This window comes from Leuciscus leuciscus, assembly GCF_965113295.1.
Source record: "Leuciscus leuciscus genome assembly, chromosome: 6".
NCBI lineage: Eukaryota > Metazoa > Chordata > Actinopteri > Cypriniformes > Leuciscidae > Leuciscus > Leuciscus leuciscus.
In genome coordinates, this window is record NC_138730.1 from 42,052,274 (window position 1) to 42,076,478 (window position 24,205).

The window sequence follows — 24,205 nt, forward strand, 5'->3', positions numbered from 1 at the left end:
GATTCATTATCAAAGTGGAAACAGTTCTGCTGCTTAATATTTTTTCATAACCTGTGATACTTTTTACGATACTTTGATGAATAAAAAAAAAACTGCCATGAAATTATAGTATCTTACTCCTATGCAATTAGATAAACTGTTCATTCACTACATCACTTTACCTCTGTCTTTATCCCCTTTTATCCTCTTCTCTTCTTTTTGGCACTGTATCTATTGCAGACTATGCTCATTTATAATGTGTCATGTAAATTCGGCCATCCGTCACAATCAGGAAACTTTCACCGTGTCTAGAACTGGCACGAGCTGCCAGGCCCGTTTCTACGAGCTGTGTGTTAACAAAAGCAATGCAATCTACATTGGATGCGGCGTCGCGCACGCTACACAACAAATTACCAACAACTGATCGCGCGCGCGCTCTGTTTCTGACGCACTTCAGGCACTCGCTGGGCGGGGGAAGATTGATGAGCCGGACTTTTTTTGCTTTATTTGGTAGTATTTCGAATGAATGGTTTTAAAATAGTATTATATATAAGAAAAAGTAAAAAAAATAAAAAAAATAAAAAAAATCCACTCGTTCACTCATTCTGGCGCCCCTAGCATTTGCCTATTCCGCCTATGCCGCGGGCCGGCCCTGTTTACACATAAAAAATATCAATATGAATGAATAATTCCATGAAGTAAAAGTAAATGCATGTTTATGCACTTGAAAAAAAAAAAAATCTAAAATGCAATACAAAGATATTTTCACTAGGGAAATTATCTTTATTTGTCCGTCCACTTTTTTACCTTATGAATATGACATACATGTAAATCCAAAATCTGTACCTAAAAGTGACAAAATACAAAACATCTCAAAAACCTATCCGATTCAGAAGACAACCTGAGTATTGTATTTGGTTATAACAGTCTGGCTTTATATAGAATAACTTTCTAACTAGTTGTGTATGTCCGGAGGGAAATACCAGTGCTTGCTAGGCAAAAAAAGAATAGGTTTAAGAATAAATAAAATGCTGCTATAGAGCTGCTTCACTGTTGTCAAGACATCTTGATTTCTGGTGAGAAATCACAATTCGGCATGCAAACATGACAATCATTCTTGGGTGTGGATTTTTAAATTCAAAACATTCTTTCAATGTAAGCCAATGGGAGATTGTACCAAACGTACCAAAGACTGACATTTTGTAGGTTAAACAATTCAGGCTGAATTAAAAGCACAAATTTGTGGATAAGAAGAGTAGAAAGAAGATGTGTTGACATGGTCACAGAGTTCACTGCATGTAAACGTAAGGGTTTGCTTTGTGTAGAATAGCATTCACAGTGGAAGTTGAAGTAATATTTTGTTGCACATGCCCTTGACTAACATCCCGACACCAAGGTGGCGAGTCGTCGGGTTCTCGTTTAATCGTGTGCAGCAGGTTGCGACTCCTGAACTCGTAAGTCAGCCGGATATCATGCTGCGTGTAGCTTTTATGATCTGTGGAGGCATTTGCGAACACATATGTGTCCTGACTGCCGATCGGCTGGTAAGAGTGATTCAGGTCTTTGTTCAGGACACACTTAAGAGGTCTGCTGACTCCCGCACACAGATGCTTGTGTGTATTGATAGGAGCATTGATGGCAGCTTTGCCATTTTGATAAGGCGTACAGCAGTCATTATATTCAGCCTCCGTTTTCACCTGTGCATATTCAGGGCGCCAGAACGTCCCGTATGCGTTACACGCGTTCTCAGAGTCGGAATCTTGTTCGGTCTTAATTGCCGCTTCGGGAAGCATATTAAAACATTCATTCTGCATCATGCACATTCTCTCCACCTTCCCCTGGATGCAATAACCTTGCACCTTCTGCAATTCTGTGTTGCAACCATTTCGTAGTTTTCCAGAATGGCCGTGTTTATAGAAGCTTCCAGGTACCAGGTAGTTTTCACTGGAGTCTGTGCGCAAGGCAACAGGACAGCGGGCGTCCCACGAGGCATCGACACCCTGCAACCTAGAGACGCCCAGAGTGGAAACACAGAAGTTGAGTGGCTCATCTTGGGTTTTGCAGCCCTCTCCTCTGTACTTTGTGTTGGCCAGGGCTGACAATGAACCATCATGACCCGATGTGTTGGTCCAGTTGACACGTAGCACGTCTTCACTGTCAAATGAGCCGCAGGAAACTCGTTGCCTTTTATCACTGAAGATAATAGAAGTTAAACTGATTAAAAGACAATTTCTTGTGTCAATCTGACAATCTGTGTGTCCTTTACAAAGTAGCCTACCATGTTTTTGGATACTACTATGATTGAGTAGGCTACTGTGTAAAAACCATAGTAGGCCTACATCAATATGGTAATCAGTACCGTTGTACACTACCACCTAAATGTTTTGGGTCGGTACGATTTTTTATTATTTTTGAAAGAAGTCTCTACTGCTCACTAAGGCTGCATTTATTTAATCAAAAATACAGTAAAAACATTAATATTGTGAAATACTATTACAATCTAAAAGAAGGGTTTTCTATATGAATATATTTTATTCTGGTGTAATTTACAAAAAAACTGAATTTATTCCTGTGATGTCAAAGCATCATTACTCCAGTCTTCAGTGTCACATGATCCTTCAGAAATCATTCTAATATGCTGATTTGCTGCTCAAGAAAAATGTGTTATTATTATCAATGTTAAAAACAGTTGTGCTGCTTAATATTTTTGTGGAAACCGTGAACCTTTTTTCAGGATTCATTGATGAATAGAAAGTTCAATAGAACAGCATTTATTTGAAATGAAAATCTTTTGAAACATTATAAATGTCTTTACTGTCACTTTTCATATCTTTGCTGAATAAAAGTATTAATTTGACCCCCAAACTCTATGGTAGTATCAAAAGTACCATCTGTGACCTTTATTGCTTTTATAAACTACCCTGGCACGAAATTGACCCTATTTACTTTCTTACCGTGCACAATTAAATTATTGTTCTCAAATCTTTCATCAAAATGTAAATGTACTTTCATGTGGATAAAATATATAACAAGTTTTCTTTTAACTGTTTTACCTGTTTTAATTCAAATGAGTTAATGCAGTTTTATGATGATTTTAATTTTATTCAAATAATTCTTCTGCATTAAAATAGTTTCAATTAAAAACATTTGAATGGAATTTAAATTGACTTATTGGGGAAATAATTCAATATTATATGCAAAAATGCAATGCATAGACAAGCAGACAGACAGAATGAGTACCTGCTGCCAGAGCGTTTTTGTTTGCCCTTCATCATCATGCTCTTCATCTTTATCTCCGTGATGAAGGGCAGTACTAGAGGAACAGCCACACAAAACAGAGCAAGCTGGGGCGGCAGCAAAGATCCTGAGTCCGTCTTCCTCCTCTGACCCTGCAGGAACTTCAGGCTGCCCTGAAACTGCAGGTTCTACAGGAGACGAGAGCAAATCAGAGCGAGACAGACTCAGAGTACTGGCAACATGAACATTTGGGAAGGTCTGAGGCCCCTAATTCGGCATGAAACAGAAGTTGCGATACTCTTTTCTTCCCTATTGTAACGTATTTCCAAATGTGAAACGGCTTATTGGACAAGAAAAAAACTGTCGTGATTTCATGACTGACCAGGAAGCCGGAGGTGCTGTCCAGCAGACATCGCACTCGAGAGACGAAGCACCGCGTGAGGAACGGAGACAGTTCAGGAGGAACACCATCAGGCTCCTCAGCGCTATACAGATGACCCATCACTACATCCTCATCTACTAGAACACACATTCACACAACACATAGTTCAGAAACACATGACTCGGGTGTGTAATGACAGATGTATGAAGTGAAATATACTGTAGTCTCTCTTTTCCATGCAATTATAATGAGACAGCTGGAGCTTATAAGCTTCAAAATAGATGCAAAAGCAATATAAAAGTGTTATAAAAAAATATGCATATTACTTTAGAAGACTTGGAATATTGCACATGTATTATATAGGGTTAATGGTAATTACACACACACCAGTGTCTTGCTGGCCAGGGTTCATCGCCCAGTGGAGCTGCCTCTGAAACTCCTGTCGCTCCGCCACATGGACATAATCGAAGACCTTCTGATGCATCACGTCTGTCTGCCAGACAAGATCACACACACACCGACACAAAACCAGAGAATGTTTATTTCTTAAGCGTTTTAGCTCCCCACATCGGTGTGTTTTGTGTCATCGGCACTGACCTGCACACAGTTGTGTGAGCCACACACAATGCAATGACCAAATGTCTCTCAGTCAACACCACAAGTTTATATGGTCTAATTCAGTTTTATGCTAAACCACATTAGAAACATTACTCATCAAAATTTCCTTGTGGAGTCACTTCAACTGCTGGTAAAACATTCATAAGCATTTTAGATCCTGAGGTTCCTGGCAGGTAGTCGAATGTATTCATAATTCATGCAATTATTCTTGTGCATTTACTTCAGTTACTATTAATAAGCAGTCAGATGCCAGAGCTGTGGCACAGAGAGTAGTGCATCACTAAGAGCTGACATATTAAGAGCTGTTGTGCTCAACCTGTGTTTGAGTTCAACCTAGGTCATGTAGCCAGTAGCGGCCTTTGATATGTTTCACTTGAACAGTCCACGCTCAAAAACGGGGGCTCGGGGGCAAAAACGCCACCAAAATGAATAACCCCATACCCTATTGATAGTCTATTGATTTTATACAACAGTTCAATAAAAGTGAATGTTTGGTAACAAATCCACAGCAGAGCCAATGGGTCTCATTCATGAAACACGAGCAGAACGAATTTTTGTGTAAATCGTGTGTAAAGTGGTTCTGGTGTAAATTTTTGGATTCATTAAAATGTTCGTATTTTCCAAATGTTAGTTGGTACGAAAGAAATCTACACCTGCTCCCAGCCACGCGTAAATAGTGCGTTTAACATCCGAACGTTTTGCTCATTAATAAGACTGCATTTTAATTCACCTTAATCGGGTACATATTTACACAGCATTTTGAAAAAATATTATATATAGTAATTACATACGGTTTTTCTTTTTACTTTTATCACGAGAGCCAGTAATAGCATCTGCAAACGGAACACAAGTCCGCAAGTCTTTTTTTTATTTCTTTTTTATATTCAAGCTGTTTATTCATTTTTTTATTTTTTTTTTACAAGTCCGCAAGTCACAAGTGTTGCAGTCAAGCTTCATGTCGAACCATTTTCTTTTCACTTCTGTGACTGTTCGATTAACAGATGAAACTCCATTAACTGCATCTGTAATATGCTGCCAAGCATTTTTACCTAAAGCATTATTACCTAAAAAATCCTTTTTTTTTAGGACCTGATACGCCACTATGTACGCTTGAAAATAAAATGTGGCGTTTTGAATGAACTTCTGATAATAAAACTTCAATTTCTGCATCTGAGAAATTTCTCTTCTTCATTCGCTTTTGAGAAGACATGTTAAAATCCTTCGTTTCGTGACATAATATAATGCCCATATATAGTTGTCAGTCGGTTTTAATGGGCAGGATTTATGGTAATTGAGAGAATGAGCGTGCACGCGCGTCCCATTTACCACTGATTGGAATTCATTAACCCACACACACATTTCACTATCAAATCTGACATTTACGAAGTATTTGTGAATCAGGAGAAGAATTTTCGGGAATGTCACTCACATATTTACTCGTATATTTACGAATGTTTCATGAATGAGACCCATTGTGCGACTCAGAGGAACTGAATGAGGCCACATTTTGAAGGAATCGTTTGACTGAATGACTCACTCATTAAGACAATGATTTTTTCCTTTGTTTAATTTTATACATATTACATTTTTTTATTTAGACTGTCCGCACTTAAAACACGACGTTATGAGATCGCTGGATGAGGATAAACTTCTTATTATAGGATAAAAAAGCCAATTTCTAAACATCAAAATCGGAGTGTGTTAAACATTTCCTCTTGATATAGCCTATTCATATTCATATTGTATTAAAACACTTATCTAATCCCTGTCCTCTCAGTTTTCTTTGCCCTCATGGTGCTCGCTGGGGGGCTGAGAGAATGACGAAGACTGAATGTTGATTTTGGTTTTGTGATTGTAATGTGTGGATAGTGATAGATAGAATGTGTTTATAAATAGACTATTACTTAATCACTGTTTGGGGTCAAAAATGACCCCAATGGACTTTTCCTTCATTTTTTAAAAGTGTTACCTTCATCGCAGGGGAATGAAACTCTGTGACTTTTCCTAAATAATCTATCTAAACATGCACAAAAAAACTGGGCTTGATTTGGTTGTTCTAAAGGTGTGTAGTTTTTTTTTTTTTTTTTTACCATTTAAGGTGTTTGGGGTCAAAATGACCCCACATTGAAAATGAATGGGAAAATTAAAAAAATGACTTTTTTTTATTTTGTTTGTCAAAAAAATAAAAGTAAATCCATTATAAATCTGAAATTTTTTACAAATAAACCAAGGTCTGGTCCTAGAGCATAAAAAGTAGAACGAACTTTCTATGTCATACACACACACACACACACACACACACACACACACACACACACACACACACACACACACACACAAATGTATGTGACTGCAACAGAGAGCATTTTTACAGAAATTGGCAATTAAAATAAACAAAACTGGCATAAATCTAAAAAAAAATACATTTAAATCAAGGTCTGGTCCTAGAGCATAAACCCAAAGTGGAACAAACTTTCTATCTCATACACACACACACAAACACACACACACACACACGTATGTCACTGCAACAGAGAGCATTTTTATAGAAATTGGCAAATAAAATCCACTAAACTGGCATAAATCTGAAAAATGTCACATATGCAACATGGAACAAGCTTGCCCCCCCACCCCCACCCCCACCCCCACACACACACACATTACAGTCATGTCATAGTGGTGACTTGTAATGTTACTGCAAATGTATGTATAATAATTTGCAAAAGCAAGATAATTCAAAATATATCAGAAAACAACAACAAATTATAACTCTGACAAAACTACATATTTTTTTATGTATTTCAAAATGTTTAAATAAATATTCACAAAATATATATCATAAAGTTGTGAGGAGAAGTTTAAGCATCAAGAAAAATGAAGTGAAAATGAATTAGTCTCTATGGCCCTCTATTGGATATATGTGGTCATTGCAATTTCTTTCTTTAATTATAATTTCTAAAGTTTTTCCACAAACCAGCAGATGTCAGTATTCTATCCCTAACACATAGAGCAATGTCCAAAAACTATTTAGATTTAATTAAGATCATCATTTAAGTGATTTTGTTCTTTAAAATATCTTTTTTCATGAGCCAATTTATGGCCTAGTTATGTAATTGTGCAGTAAATAGTTAAAAAACTTCAAAATTTCCACAAAAACACAGCATAAATGTATAGTTGAGAAGTAAATTAAAAAAATGATATATAGTTTTCCTTATAAAAATTTATATTTCCTTATGTAATCGCTCTTTAAAAGTTTGGGGTCAAACACCTTAAGTGTTATCCTTTTTTAACAGTGATTAAGGGTTAAGAGTGAAATAAGAGTTAACGATGATTAATATAACAGATACTAAAGTAATACATTATTTTCTTTTTTTGGGGTGATGGGGGGCCTCCAACTGTTATTCTCTTCTAATTAAATTAGCACTCAGAACCTTCAGACTGCTTTCTCATGGTTAATGTATGCCTAAAGCCACGAATCTCTTTTCACAGCCCCATGTGTTTGTCGCGTGACACCAGGGCAGCTTGCATGCGGACAGACGTGTCTCTACACTGAAGAAAAACAAAAGCCTTAAAATACCAGGCCATACCCTCTGTTCATAAACAATAAACTCTGTCTAAAATATTCAACCTTCCCTTTACTTTCCAGTGTGGGAATGCAAGGCTTTCTGCAAACTTTGATGACTAACCATCTCATGACAAACTATCACAGTTTCAATGAGGATCCAAACAAGTTTCCTCCTTGGAAGAGAAGGTTTGTTTGCTGAAGAAGCTTGACTCTTTGAAGGCTATGAGAAAGTCTTAAATTAGCCAAGGACTGAAAAAAATTACTATTTTTACACATTCCGGTGGAGAAGGCCTATAACACAGATGTTGTGGTTATTTCTTGCGTATAGCCACACATGATTTTTGTTTAGATTTCTCTGATGATACAGGAATTTTATTTGAGAACTGTTTTTACACTGGATAACACTGGATTTCAGTATAATATTTTTGGATTGTCACACATGAAAGCTAAATACACATTCTTTTTACCCTCCCTCTTAAATAATAAATTAATCAAATCTTTTAAAAATATAAGAGCAGTAAACATTCACAGCAGGACGGAAACGGGGAAAAGGCATTACATCTAACATATTTAAAGCTGCCGTCGGCAACCCTGGAAGATTGAGTGGACTTAGCCAAAATTGTGAATGTTTACAACTCCCATGCCCCTCCCCCACTATCAACGAATACCCTCCCATCGAGTTCGTGCTCGTCAGTGCGTGTGCACCAGATTTTCTTTTCCGCCATCACTCTTCGTTACTGCGTGAACTTCAGGCGTGTGCATGTGATTGTAACGTGCGCGAGGGGGGAGTGGGATCTGTGGCGTGTGCACGACCTGTGACTGACAGTCAGATCTCACCGCCCCCCCCCCCCCCCCCGCGCTGATTGGACCCGATGATCCGGGAGCGGTGGATTTTTGCAAAACAAATAACACACTCCAGGTGGAGTTAGAAGCTCAGGTTTTTTTCTAAAACCACCTTATTTATGTTGTTCTGTCGGATTATAGTGTCGATTTCACTGAATATGATAAAAAAAAATTGCAGACGGCAGCTTTAATCAAAATAATATAATATATGAATAAAAAAATATATAAAATAAAAAGTAAAAGGAATATATATATATATATATATACATATACATATATAAAATAAATAAATAAACGTGAGCATCTGAACAAGTTACATGCTATTTTAGATCATAACCATTCCATAATTCCTATGCATGTATTTCTAGAGCAGGGGTAGGCAACCTAAGGCACGCAAATGCGAGAGAAGTGTATGTATTTCATTCAGATAAAGTAGTCTACCTGCACACAGATCTACGTTTTAATGTAATAATTCCTCATAGTAAAAGAAGCGTATTTGATTAAGTTAGGAGTAGATTTGCACCGATTGATCCGCTGGTGACCGGAATTGGCCTATTTTCACGTGATCGGCCATGACCGGCGACCGGCCGGTCAGTCTGACATATGCCGATATTATGCCGGTCAAATGCACTCGGGCTCCCCATGATTAACATCGCGCAACATTGCCATCACACGTGCACACGGAACGCACATGTAGGAAACCTTGTGAATTACGGCCGTTTCACGCATATTTTTTTCGGCGTGCATGTTAATCAATGAGTGCATTCACACCGGCAGCAGGAGCAGGACATATGAAATCGGAATCGGCTAAAATCGGTATCGGTAGGTCAAACTCAAGGAAAAATCGGAAATCGGAATCGGCCTAGAAAATTGTAATCGGTGCATCTCTAGTTAGGAGTTATAAATACTATTAAATTGTCTATCTAAATCTAAAACAAATTTCAAGAGAAATATAAAAATTTATGTAATATTTTTGTAAGCCATTATGAAAATGTAAAATGTTTGTGTATTTATATGAGTGTGTGTGTATATACAGTATATAGGCTATGTGTGTGTTGTGGCACAGTGATGAACTCGGAAACTTAAAAATGGCACTTTATGACAAAAAGGTTGCCGACCCCTGTTCTAGAGTATAGGTTTTCATTTGATGGTTTATTACCTGATGAAATCCCAGGTAGTCAACGATAGTGGTAGATGCATAGAAAATAACACCATCTGAGCTCACGACCAGTGTAAATCCAGAGAGAGACTACAAGACACACACACAAAAAAAACTGATTATTGTGGGAAATGTGTAAATATGGAATACCTGTCAATATTTTTGCACAATGTTAGTGACATGATTAAACCTATGACTTAAACTCAGATTTTTAGACTTCAGAAGACAAGACAATAAACAACAATAAACAATTTCTTTGACAATAAACAATTTCTGAAGTCTAATGAAGGATGTTTAGAGAGGAACTAAATGGCAAACACACCTGTAGGAGAAGATCACTCTCTACAACACGGGGCAGAATCTCTTTCCGGTGCTCTGGGATCGAGGCATCACTGCTGAGATCTGCTTTTTCTTGGACCGCTGTGAGGAACACATGAGACAGAGAACCATGGACATGTCACAGGAAAATATATTATGACCAGAATTTCTGCATAAACATTTCTGATATCAAATCATGCTAATAAAAACATCCATTAAACATTTTACAGTGATTTTTTTTTAATTGTTTAAAAAAAGATTGTTTCTAGGAAACCCATTTTGTCTCACAAATAAAGAAAACCAAGACAATCACTGCTTCATAAGAACAAATCCCACTGATCATTCTTTTTCATTAAGCAATCCATATTGGAAATATTGGCTTTCCAAATTTCACAACTGGTTGAGACTGATTCCAAAGCAGTGAAAAGAAAGTATTTCTTGTGACAACCCAAGTGCTCTTTGTTAGCTGTGCAAATCAAAAATGAGCAAGATAAAAAAAAAAAAGAATCTTGAAATAATTCAGAATTTTTTTCTTTTGTTATTTTTGTGGGCACTTCATGCCAAATATAAGAACATCAAAGCAAAGAAGATATCCACAAATAGTCTGAGCTGTGATGTTTACACAACTCAAATATCATCATTCATTTATTAACCATTTTAGTAATATTCGACTCTAGGTAATTATTTGGGCCATGTCTTGCCATTCGCGAGAGACTGTCAATTAATTTTCTTGGCGATGATGTTTGAAACTGAAGGAAACGAGAACCGGGGATCTTCTTGCTGGGAGGCGACACTGCTACCCACTAAACCACTGTGCTATTTTAAAGGTTCATAATTTTGTTTTGGAGGTCTCTTACAATAGATTTACATGCACCCAAGGTTAAAAAAAAAAAACACTTTAATTTTCATATAATATTCATTGCAGCATCATCTAATTTCACAAATTGTCTGAAATGTCAAAACCCTTCCTTTCTTATGCCTACTGTGCTCTCATTGGTCAGATGACCCAGACTGTTGTAACTGGTCTACCGCTTACAGCATTTTCAGGGAAATAAATGCCCATCACCATATCTGAATTTCAGATCTTCCTCAGGACTTGTATAAACAGTGATGAGAACAGTAACAATGGTGTTAGTTTCACCGTATCAATTCAAGTCTTCATCAAAGCCACCTGAAGGCAAGCCTGCAAGTTTTTTTTTTAATGGATGTCAATGGAGGAGAGGCTTCACTACACTGAATAAACTGCTTTTGTGGGAAAACGGCTTATTTAATTAATCGACAGCCCATCGGCTAATCTTCAACATATTTGCTCTTAAAGGGGTGGATGAATATGATTTCACTTTTCTAACTTAAGTTAGTGTGTAATGTTGCTGTTTGAGTGTAAACAACATCTGCAAAGTTACAGCGCTCAAAGTTCTTTTAAAGAAATTGCTTTTTAAGGACTACAACAAACGGCTGGTAAGGACTACACGACATTCCCCCTGGGTTAGTGACATCACTAACCCTAAAATGTACATAAACCCCGCCCCCGGGAACAGGATTTATAGATTATGTAAAAGACAGAATATGTAAATCAATGACTAGAAGATAACTACACATAAGCTAAATAAATTCATCAACTAACCATTCAGAAATGTCCTGTTGCATTCTACATGTTGTCACTTCTTCATGAGTCTCTCCATCTTTCGGTTTGAACATAAAAGGCTAAAAGTTTTTGAAATTTCCAGTGCATGTCTGTGTGAGGTAAAAGGACACAAGCTCTTGAAGCTCCGCCCCCTGTGCCGGGAGCAGCAGCTCATTTGCATTTAAAGGAACAGACACAAAAACGGTGCGTTTTTGCTCACCCTCAAAAAGTGACAACTTTAACATGCTACATAAAAAATATCTGTGGGGTATTTTGAGCTAAAACTTCACATACACACTCTGGGGACATCAGAGACTTATTTTACATCTTGTGAAAAGGGCATTATACCACCCCTTACACCCAAAAAAATGCTGTTTTATAAGTGAAGTCAGGGACAACTGCGCGACAGGTATGATTCAGTCTACGGCACTTCTCATTCATTTTTATGGTATCCACAAACAATGATTGACTGTCAATGACGCCACGGCTGTAATGTGATTGGTTATCAAAGCACACGTGGATTGAAGTTAGCCGTTATGCTTTCTCCAATGGTGAAGCCACGGACCCTCGTATCTCCCAATAATAAGACCATCTGTCCTCATCCTTTGAAAGTACAGTAAAATGGAATTGCTTTCGCAGCAATGAAAACAGCGTCTTTTCGACATGACGACAACATGAACCAAACTCTTCCAGGCCTCAATATACAACTAAAGTGTTTGAGGGTCAAAGTAGACGTTGTTCGCTGGCAGCCAATGAAGACCATAGGCTGGCATTATGTAAATTTGTTACACGGTTCTTTCTTTTGGGAGACAATAACTCCATTTGTCATGCACGATGATCTTTGAAACTTTGCAGATCTTTTACATTGACATACAGTTATATTATACACTATGAAAGATGATATATGAACAATAATAGCGGTACTTAAAAGGGATAGTTCACCCAAAAATTAAAATGATCCCATAATTGACTCACCCTCAAGCCATTCTAGGTGTAAATGACTTTCTACTTCCAGCCAAACACTGGCTATATTTAAAAAAAAAAAAATAATAATTCCTGGCTCTTCCAAGCTTTATAATGGGAGTGAATAGTAACGTGGATCATTTTGAAGCCTAAAAAAGCACATCCATCCATGGATATAATGGATATCCATGGATATTAAGATTACTCAGATTGTGTTTGGCTAAAAGAAGGAAGTCATATACACCAAGGATGGCTTGAGGCCAGGGGAGTAAATTATGGTATTTAAATTTTTGGGTGAACTAACCCTTTAAGAACAAGGATATGCAAAAAATTCAAGATACCCAAGGACCATGTTGGAAATAAGTGTTTACACTTTAACATGTTATCCTTTGGATTATGTTGTCTGTCTAATCCAAAATAAAAAAATGAAATAAAATTGGCGTTGTGAAATGTTCCCTGCTAATTATTTTATGCAGGTCTGTGGTAAGAAAAACAGCGCAAGTCAAATAGGGAGGGGCTGTAATGTTCAGAGTCCACCCCATTTATGTCTGACTATGCCAAATCTAAATATTTTATCATTCAAACACTCCACAAAAACCTGTGCTCACTGTTCTCCCCAAAGACTCGTTCTCCATTCATTCACTTCACGTCTGCTGCCAAACAAGCTCAAATCTGCAGGTGGATGAGCTACTTTTCACAAAATGGCAGAAATGGCTTTTAAAAGCAGCCCATTTCACTGCTGGGATGTTTTGATGAGGGGAAGGAAATAAAAAACAGATCTGCTCTTGACAATTGAGGTTAGATTTACGAGCAGATGTGTTTGTGTGCTAGCTATTACGCAGTAAAGAATGGACTCACTCTATAACCTTTTTCCCCTCTTACTTTTAAATTGCTACTTTCTCAATGTCTCAAAAAAAAAAAAAAACTCATGAAGTTTAAGCACAGCACACTTAAAGGGATAGTTCACAGAAAGAAAAGATAATTTTGTCATCATTTATTCACTATCATGTCAAATTTATTTTGATTAATGTTTTAACTTTTATGTCTATGTAATGAAAGTAGGGTCTTGACTCATTTGTGCATTGCTGGTTTCCAGAGCTCTGATGGACAGATAATTAGATAATTTTCACTGGAGTTCCTCTGAGGTCAGGCTCTGGTGTACTACAGTCACGCAAACCCTGCTATACAGGCTCTTAAAGGGCCAGTGCTCAATTTAAACATGAATGAAACCTGAACAAACTAAGAGACTGACTGAAGGACAGTCTGTCTATCTATCCATCCACTCTATCCATCTATCTGTCTATCTATCCATCCATCCATCCATCCACTCTATCCATCCATCCATCCATCCATCCATCCACTCTATCCATCCATCCATCCATCCATCCATCCACTCTATCCATCCATCCATCCATCCATCCATCCATCCATCCACTCTATCCATCCATCCATCCATCCATCCACTCTATCCATCTATCTGTCTATCTATCCATCCATCCATCCATCCATCCACTCTATCCATCCATCCATCCATCCATCCATCCATCCATCCATCCATCCATCCATCCATCCACTCTATCCATCCATCCATCCATCCATCCATCCATCCATCCACTCTATCCATCCATCCATCCATCCATCCATCCATCCACTCTATCCATCCATCCATCCATCCACTCTATCCATCCATCCATCCACTCTATCCATCTATCTATCTATCCATCCATCCATCCATCCATCCATCCATCCATCCATCTATCTATCTATCTATCCATCCATCCACTCTATCCATCCATCCATCCATCCACTCTATCCATCTATCTATCTATCTATCTATCTATCTATCTATCTATCTATCTATCTATCTATCTATCTATCTATCTATCTATCTATCTATCTATCCATCCACTCTATCCATCCATCCATCCATCCATCCACTCCATCCATCCATCCATCCATCCATCCACTCTATCCATTTATCTATCTATCTATCTATCTATCTATCTATCTATCTATCTATCTATCTATCTATCCACTCTATCCATCCATCCATCCATCCACTCTATCCATCCACTCTATCCATCCACTCTATCCATCCACTCTATCCATCCATCCATCCATCCATCCATCCATCCATCCATCCATCCACTCTATCCATCCATCCATCCATCCATCCATCCACTCTATCCATCCATCCATCCATCCATCCATTCTATCCACTCTATCCATCCATCCATCCATCCATCCATCCATCCATCCATCTATCCATCCATTCTATCCATCCATCCATCCATCCATCCATCCATCCATCTATCCATCCATTCTATCCATCCATCCATCTACCCATCCATCCACTCTATCCATCCATCCATCCATCCATCCATAATTTGGGGTAAGATTTTTTAAATGTTTTTTAAAATCTCTAATGCTCACAAAAGCAACATTTCTTTGAACAAAAAATACTGTAAAAACAGTTACATTGTAAAATATTACTACAATTTAAAATAACTTTTCTATCTTCTGTAACATTATGATTGTCACTTTTGAATAATTTAATGCATCCTTCCTTGCTGAATGAAAGTATTAATAGCTTTCCAAAAACAAAAACAGCTTACTGACCCCAAACAGTTGTGTGCATCTATCTATCTATCTATCTATCTATCTATCTATCTATCTATCTATCTATCTATCTATCTATCTATCTATCTATCTATCTATCTATCTGTCTTTCTATTCACTTAAAGAATTCATTTAAATTGTTTTCCGGTCAATTGGTCACATGACACAAACATAACAGGCCACTGCAGAGGCACATGCATTCCAATGGGAGATTATTTCACATCACTAGCACTGACGACAATGGCTGTCCAACTGAACGTGGGTTAACCTTACCAAAGAGAGGTCAACTTGTGCCTTTTGTGAACTAATGGCTGTTGCGTGAGAGAACTCGTGTTTGGAAACAGTCTTCGCATGAGATCATGCTTTAGACTGCTGGCACACGGCAGCATTATTCACAAAACAGTCTGGTTTTACATGACCGTTATTATAAATTCTGTTTTATTGAGCATTGCATATCGATTGTAAATCTTTTCCAGGAATGCCAATCCCTATATGGCATATATAATGAATAAAACAAAGCATAGGGTCATTTATATAGTTCTTAAACATCTCTGATAGTCTGTGTCCAAGCTGCATAACAGGAGGGAAAAACAGTTAAAGGGAAAGAGGGGGCTAAACGTGTGCAAAAAAAAAAAAAAAAAAGAATTTGCAAAAGGACTCACGATGTTGTGCAGTTGTAACGCAACAGAACAAGCTTAATGGCAAACTTCTCTATGACGTATCTGGGTCATTTTTACAAGTCGTTCGCACGACATCGTGTGCAGAGGAACTGCCTTCTGGTTCCCAACAAACAGGGAATTAATGTTCTTACTGGGAGGTTTTGATGTTGACAACAAATATCTCAACTCTTCTTTTTTTATGCTGCACTTTGGTGTAAACAAAGATCTGTTTGAATGGTCAGGGTGACAGAATACATAATACTAGCAATTATGAGGGAATAAAACAAAATTCTTAATGGATCATATGCACATACCACACAACGTAAATAAAGATAAAAGATTGATTCGAGGTATAAAATCAGGGAATTCTCATGGTCGGGGGGGTGATCCTCAATCCCATGCTAAAACAGATGTTTGGAGACTCACGCACATGCATGATGCAGGACGCCCGGATCATTTATCAGCTTCTAGCACACATTCTCACATGATGAAAACAAACAGAGGAATGTTTCCAGGACAGAGACGCGGGATGGAATTTTCCTGATCTGCACGCTATACGAATTTGCCAAGGAGGGTCTGGTGTCTGCCAAACGCCTGCACAACTGTGAATTCTCTGGAAAAATGTGAACATAATACTGGATTGCTCTGTATGGAAGGGCACCAGAGCAACATCATTCCCTCAGGAAGACCAATCAGACCTGATGCTGTCATCCCTGTGTTCAACTCATGACAAATTCATCATAATATATTGATTTAAAAATATGAAAATCACTAACAATGTTTCAAACTGAGCTCAGATTTGCCAAGATACTAAAATCTAAAACATCTCAAAGCTCACACATTTCCCATCAAATTCTTCCAAGACAGAATAAGTATTTGATCGAGCTTAAACACCTTCTTTCAAAAGCAAGAATATTCTGAAAGAAATCCTCATTTAGCAAGGATGCATTAAATTGATCAAAAGTGACAGACATTTTTAAAGCTTCAAAATATTTATTTCAAATATAAATATTACCTTTAATAAAAGTTTAATAATATTGATAAAATGTTGAGCAGCACAACTGTTTTAAACATTGTTAATAAGAAATGTTTCTTGAGCAGCAAATCATCATATTAGAATGATTTCTGAAGGATCATGTGACACAGAAGACTGGAGTAATGATGCAAAATACAGCTTTGACCACAGGAATAAATTACATTTTAAAATATATTAAAATAGAAAACAGTTATTTTAAAGTGTAATAATATTTCACAATATTACTGTTTTTACTGCATTTTTTTTAATCAAATAAATGCAGCCTTAGTGAGCATAAGAGATTTAATTCAAAAACAGTGGTTGTACCAACCAAATTTTTGATCGAATGTGTACATGTGACCACAAAACCAGTCACATGGGTCAATTTTCTTTAATTGAGATTCATACATCATACGAAAGCTGAATAAATAAGATTTCCATGGATGTATGGTTTGTTAGGATAGGGCAATATTTAACCGAGATACAACTATTTGATAATCTAGAATCTGAGGATGCATTGAGAAAATCTCCTTTAAAGTTTTCCATTTATGTCCGCGATTGTGCAGCATTCACTCACAAAAATAAATGTTTTAAATATTTACCGTAGGAAATTTACAAAATATCTTCATGGAACATGACCTTTACTTAATATCCTAATGATTTTTGGCATTAAAGAAAAAAACTATAATTTTTTTTTTTTTTTATCATGCATGTCCATTTTTTGAGCCAAAACACACAGAAAATAAATGTCTGAGAAAAAGTTGATATTTAAATGAAACTATTGAAAGCTCTCATAAGCTATGGAAGAGCAACATGGAAGCAAAAAATAATAATCCTTTGGGATTGAACACTTGGAAACCAAAACTTATTTTATAAAACATCCCAAAAAAATGCAGTCACATTATGCGTACATCATTATATAATGATACAATTTACATTATTATTACTAAATTATATCATTTGAAACAACGGAGGTGATGAGACATTTACAAATGAGAAGTACAAAAATGTGAACACATTTTACACAATATTTATTCAATTAACTAAAAAAAAAAAGAAGAAAAAAAAGAAAAAGATGAAAGAATAAACAGTGTTTATTCGTTGACAAAGCTGTAGATGTTAGAACATGGCTCGGTCTATTACAGGAAAAACTGAAAATGTAAAAAGCATTCAATCCCGTGGTTATCAAACGGTCATATGTGGCCACTAAAAGTGGATTGTGAATGATCTAAACAGAAGGATCAAAGCTGATCTGCATCTTCCCCCTCTCGGGACGGGGACTTTGCCAGGCTGCAGTCACGCAAACACTCCCTAGGAGCCAGTGGAGCATTCATTACCCATAACCCCCTTCACTTCAACATCCCACACACTCGCTTTCTCTCTCTGTGAATCTCAATTACTCCCTCATGTGCAGTTTAAGTTGTTATTCACGCACTGCAACTAACATTCAAAGTAGATTAACATTTCTTGAAACAATATAGAGCTTAAAATTGCGCTAAATATTTAAGCTCAGGTTTTAGATTCAAAGTAAAATGCCACGTCAATAAACACTGTCTTATTCATGACACTCAGCATGCATCTTTTCTGGGACACACACACACACATATAATACAGCCTGTCGTCGTCCAAGCAGTGTAAAACAGCTATTGATGGTCATATGAATTTATGAAAGAAAAGTCCCAAAAACTGAATATGAAAAAAAAAAAAAAGGAAAAAAAAGCTACAAAGGTGTATTCATTTTAATTATTATATATAAACCTTTTTAAAAAATAATTCAACCAAAAATGTAAATTCATGTTTCAAACCCACCTCAAAAAAATGTATCATTAGGTTTGAAATAACACATTTTAATTGTGTGAACTATTCACCCAGAATTAACAATTTCCAAATGTGCATTTCATTTCTTTCTTCAATGGAAAAGTAGATATTTTGAAGAATAATGTTGAGGAATTTTCAAGAATTAACTTATTATATGGATGGGAAAAATTATTATTGTTATTTTTTATTCTTTTTTTTTTATATATATATTTTATATCTCCTAAAGAAAGGGAGACATACCGGTTTGATTAACATGAAAATGAGATTTTTTGACAGAATATTGTATAATATTGACAGAATTTGCAAAAAAAAAAAAAAAAAAAAAAAGACCACAAATGTGTATTAATTTTAATTTATCTATCTATCTATCTATCTATCTATCTATCTATCTATCTATCTATCTATCTATCTATCTATCTATCTATCTATCTATCTATCTATGAAATAATTAAACCAAAAATATAAATTCATGTTTCAAACCCACCTCAAAAAATGTATCATTAGGTTTTGCAAGTATAAAGTTTTTTTTACTGCTCCATACATGCACATCTATGGCTGAAATTAAAATTAAAACAATTTGGAATAGAGGATGTTTGTTAAGAAGTTTATGAATTAGCTGCATCTTATATATTTACATTATTTAAAAAAAAATCATGCACATTTTTGTAACTATCAAGCTCATGATATGATGATCATCATTAGTCTCATTATCATTAGGCATTAGTGTGTGCAGTTCTCAATCCTATTAGGAGCCTCTGTGTGCCGGTTCTCAGCACATGTGTGTCTAATGCAGTGTTGGCAGTAACAAGAAGCTGCTGGAACTGGAAACAGACACATTGCATTTGGCCAATCTTTGCTATCATTAAACACTTCCCTTCAGGTGTCACTCTTAGTGACTTCACTTTGAAAGAATATAAAACAGGAACAAGATCCTATGCTCATGTTTTAATCAAAATGATGCAAGACAAAAGTTATACACTGAAGTTTAATACATTTGTTTAAATCACGAATCCTAAGTTTGTGCAATAATGGTCATATTAGCAAGCACTTAATGAGCATTTGCAATAATTCATCCTGAAAGTCTGTGGGATCCGTTTATACCCTCCACATCCTGAGAGGCCTGGAAATGTGTTTGAATTCACCTGGCAGTGTGACAATCATGATTTGATTATAATTGTATGGAACAAGCCTCTAAAAATGGTGTTGGACCAACCAAGATTTTCCTGCTGTGTTTTAAGACTTGTGGTGGAGAAAGAAAACACAATGTGTCTGGAGCAGACACAGCCTCGGTCATGCACAACTAATCTGCACGGTTACTCACGAGAATACACAGGCACAGGCTGAGAGGAGAGAAATTAGGAGAAACTTCCATTCACGGACAACATTAAAGGAATAATTCACACAGAATTGACCATTTCCAAATGTGCATTTCATTTCTTTCTTCATTTCTAATAATAAAAGTAGAAATTGTGTAGAATAATGTTGAGGAATTTTCAGGAATTTACTTATTATATGGATGGGACTATTATCTCATAAAAAAAAAAGAAAGGGAGACATGCCATGTTTGATTGACATGAAAATGAGAATTTTTTTGACAGAATAAGAATATATTGTAGAGCTATGAAAGTAGCAGCTCTGATTCTTTGGTCTTGGAAGAATTTGATTAGAAATATTTGAGCTCATGTTTGAAATCTCTGACTTGAATCTCATTGCAGTCTTGGAGAACATTGGAGGGAAAAAAAGAGAGATTTTTCTTTCCTAAAGTCACCACCCAACTCAATAAAGAACAGGAAAGTGTCGGATAAATAAGAGGTTTGTTAGTGGATTCATAGCATTAGCAAAATATTGAAATACTGTACATTAAATAAATCCTTTCTACCTTTAGTTTTGCAAAGCAAAATTCTTCAACTTGACAGTTTTTTTTCCATAACTTTTCCATGAAACCCTTTTTGATGACATTCCGGTTCACATTTTAACTTCCAATCTGGCTGGAATTTCTGACATATTTCTACACTGTCAAGGCCTTGGCTATAATTTATGGCTTGAATGAAGGTGACGGAAAATGAGAGCAGACCAAAAAATGCAAATGGCCTTGAGAAGATGAATTTGTTAAAATGCCAATGTTTGAACATAATACACACATCAATCTTATTTGAACTGAAAGAGATCAAGGTTGGCACAAACCGAGATCCGTGATGGTTCGTGTTTTTCAGGGTCGGATCGTGCATTATAAATGACAGTATTTAAGACAGATATGACTTTCACTATCTAAAGTAGGTTCTGTGAAATCTATCCAAAATCCCAAATACACAAACCACATGCAAAAGCACCTAATAAATATATACAATTAAATGCAGATTACACTTATTGAGAACAAACAAGTGATGTAACATTACCAGACCTGAGAGGAAACCAAATATGAAAAGACTAGTTAGTTTACAAGACAATTAATATTCAGTAATGTTATCGATTTAACGGCACTGACATTGTTCAAATCGGATTAGGACTAATTTTAATTGAACCGAGTTGGATAATGCCACCAACCTTGCAAAATTAACACTGAACTGAAATGAATCAACACTGAACTGACTTGACCTGAATAATGACACTCTTGTCTTCAGTAGAGCTGAATTCTTCATAACTGATTAATTTTACAACACCAACTCTTATTTTCCTGTTTATCAATGTGATGCTACTTTGAAACAATATTGTATAAAACTATATAAATAACTTGACTTGCTTTGCAAACTAAACATTGCTTCCCAAACATTGCATATGATGCTGGACCCACATCTTTCCGACCTTTTTAGTTGATAAAGATCACCTTTTTTTTTTATTCCTCTCCATTACTTTATAAGCTCAAATACATTTGAGAGATGCAAAGCCCAGCTCTCCACACAGCCGCTCAACACTGATCCGTTTGGACACTCGGGCAATAAAACACGGTCACAACAAACAGCATGTGAGTGTGTAAGAGGGCAATCTCTACGTTACACTGAGCGCTCATACATACAGCTACACATGGTCCTGTCCTTATGAAGCACCTCCTGAAATAAATCCCATCACAAACACTATTTTTAACAGCAGAAGAATCGCACTTCTACTCACCAGCATGTTTGGTCAGCATCGCCACAAACTACAATTAAAATCTGTATTTAAGGTCAACTAATTCCTAAAGTTGTACTTTTGTTTTGTAAATAATTTAACATGCAAACTAAGAATATGCGCAAAAAAATAAAATAAAATAAAAATGGAAAGAACATACTACTATTATCCAAAAACATTAAAACACAAAAACAGTGACCATACAACAATCTGGAATTATGGAAAAAATATGCAAGAAAAGTCAAGAGACAAATCCAGTAACACTTTATTTTACAGTGTCATTGTTACATGTAGTTACTATATTAATAACTATAAATCATGCATAATTACACGCAACTAACCCTCAAGTAATCCTAATCCTAACCCTAAAGTAAGTACATGTAGTTACTTGATGTTACTTAAACGTGTAATTACAGTGTAACAAAGGCACCTTAAAATAAAGTGTAACCACAAACCCAATTTCAGCAGCTTTTAAGTGAAACACAAAGATGAAGATGTTTGGGTCAAATCAGGTCAGTTAACCAATACCAACTAAGTATCATTTATCTTAAAGCATTCTAATAATTTTTGGGGGCCAATGTATGATGCAAGTATGATGATGATGATGTTTTTAGCAGGCAAACTCTCAAGGAAACGTTCCTTCTTACCTTGAAAGAAGCTCTTCACTCTCAGGAAGCTGACGCTGAGTCTCAGCACTGAGAGTTTGTCCAGTTTGGAGATGACCTCTGCACTGAAGGGCAGCAGACTCGCCAGCCGGTCCAGCTCTGCGTTCAAACGGTCACGGTGACGCTTGGACGGATTCGATTTTTGACCTGCTTTCTCTGGTTTCCTGATGATGACACAAACTATCATTTAATAATGTCACATTACAAACCTGTGTGACATCCAATTCCACCACCACATTTACAAACAGCATAATACACTGATTGAATTATGGACATTAAACAAATTAATAATAATGCTTATTAACAATAATAATACGACTTTCCAGTTCCATCATCGTTTTGGTTATTTGTTTTGATACTATCAATAATAAAGAGCCTTGAAATCAGCATGTGTAACCCTCTACAATAAGGTCTCAATGGTTTTTACTAACAAACTAACAATGAGTAAAACATTTGTTACAGTATTTAATAATCTTTGTTAATGTTAGTTTATAAAAATACAGCAGTTCATTGTTTGATCACAGTGCATTAATGTTACAATACAACATTTGAACATTTCTATTTGATTAGTAAATGCTGAAATTAACATTAACATTAATTGCTGTAGAAGTATTGTTCATGTTAACTATAAAAGTAAAGTTAACTAATAAAACCTTATTGTAAAGTGTTATCTGAACATGAAACATTTAATAATAATTTTATTATAACCACTACTACTACTACTAATAATAATAATAATAACAATATACACATAATCAGAGACACCTTTTTCTTGTTTTTATTTGTTTTGACGGTTTGCCAATAAAAATAAATAAAAAGTGCAGGTCAAGAAAGAGTCAAGAAACGACATTAAATAAAACAATTAGGCTACTACTACTAATATTATTAACTTACATATTTATTATCATTAGTGACGCATTTTACTTTCGTTGTTTTAATTATTTTATTGATGGTTTGTTTCCAGTAAACCGATAAATACTCAACTGTTTCTGAACAGGTTTTCTCCTTTTCCTTCCAGCATACAGACAGTCTCCGGGAGGAATCATTGTTCACTTGTCCAAAGATGTCAACACTGAAAACGAGCCTTTTTAGTTTCTGGAAAACATCTTTAAACATGTGGAAAAAATCAGAAAGGAACAGAATAATAGTCATATACCAAATAGCGAACATATGAAGTGAAAACTCACCAAAATCCACATACAGCCGAAGATTGAAATGACGTAGACTATTTGAAAAGAAGACAAATAATCCTGAATGTCAATAAGTGGAATAAACTCTTGCCATGACGGCGACGTCACGCGAGCGTTGATGTTTTATACCCGCTCTCTTGCGGCGCGTCATTCAGGTGGAGGATCTCCGCGCGCGCCGCGCATCCTCACGCGAGCACTTACGCACGCACAGCGTCAACACTGTGAGCGACGCGAACAAACTAAACTCGTTCTGCTAAACTGAACCAGCGAATCTGCACAGCAATGTGGACAGAGAAACACATTTAATCTGATTAAATGTATAATATGATATTAAAAGTGTGAGAGAGGGGTTTTTAATATAAGAACAAAATAAGGAATATTTTTTTTTAGTTACATTTCTTTTTATTAAAATGTATAGCCTACAACTAAAAATTATTTACGACCCT

At 36.2% G+C, this 24,205-nt stretch overlaps 1 protein-coding gene across 2 annotated transcripts; it reads right to left on the reverse strand.

Moving 5' to 3' along the window:
• Window positions 1-637: 637 nt before the first annotated feature.
• On the reverse strand, window positions 638-23,943 carry ahrrb (aryl-hydrocarbon receptor repressor b). 2 transcript variants are annotated; one of them, XM_082173047.1, is made up of 9 exons: window positions 23,757-23,943; window positions 23,554-23,675; window positions 22,552-22,733; window positions 10,106-10,203; window positions 9,784-9,873; window positions 3,986-4,091; window positions 3,599-3,732; window positions 3,220-3,404; window positions 638-2,172 (listed from the first exon to the last, which is right to left on the reverse strand). In XM_082173047.1, exons 2-9 carry the CDS (start codon window positions 23,613-23,615, stop codon window positions 1,269-1,271), a joined length of 1,761 nt encoding a protein of 586 aa, XP_082029173.1. In that variant the 5' UTR covers window positions 23,616-23,675; window positions 23,757-23,943; the 3' UTR covers window positions 638-1,268. The 2 variants fall into 2 exon arrangements, with proteins under 2 accessions (XP_082029173.1, XP_082029172.1); XM_082173046.1 differs by having other exon boundaries at window positions 3,599-3,735.
• Between the last annotated feature and the right edge of the window lie 262 nt (window positions 23,944-24,205).

Coding starts and splice junctions, on each gene's coding strand:
- ahrrb (XM_082173046.1), bottom strand. CDS start 23,615: ATGATTCCTCCCGGAGACTGTCTGTATGCTGGAAGGAAAAGGAGAAAA. Junction 10,204..22,551: donor AGTGAAGAGCTTCTTTCAAG/GTAAGAAGGAAC, acceptor TGTTCCTCACAG/CGGTCCAAGAAAAAGCAGAT. Junction 2,173..3,219: donor CAAAAACGCTCTGGCAGCAG/GTACTCATTCTG, acceptor TATTATCTTCAG/TGATAAAAGGCAACGAGTTT.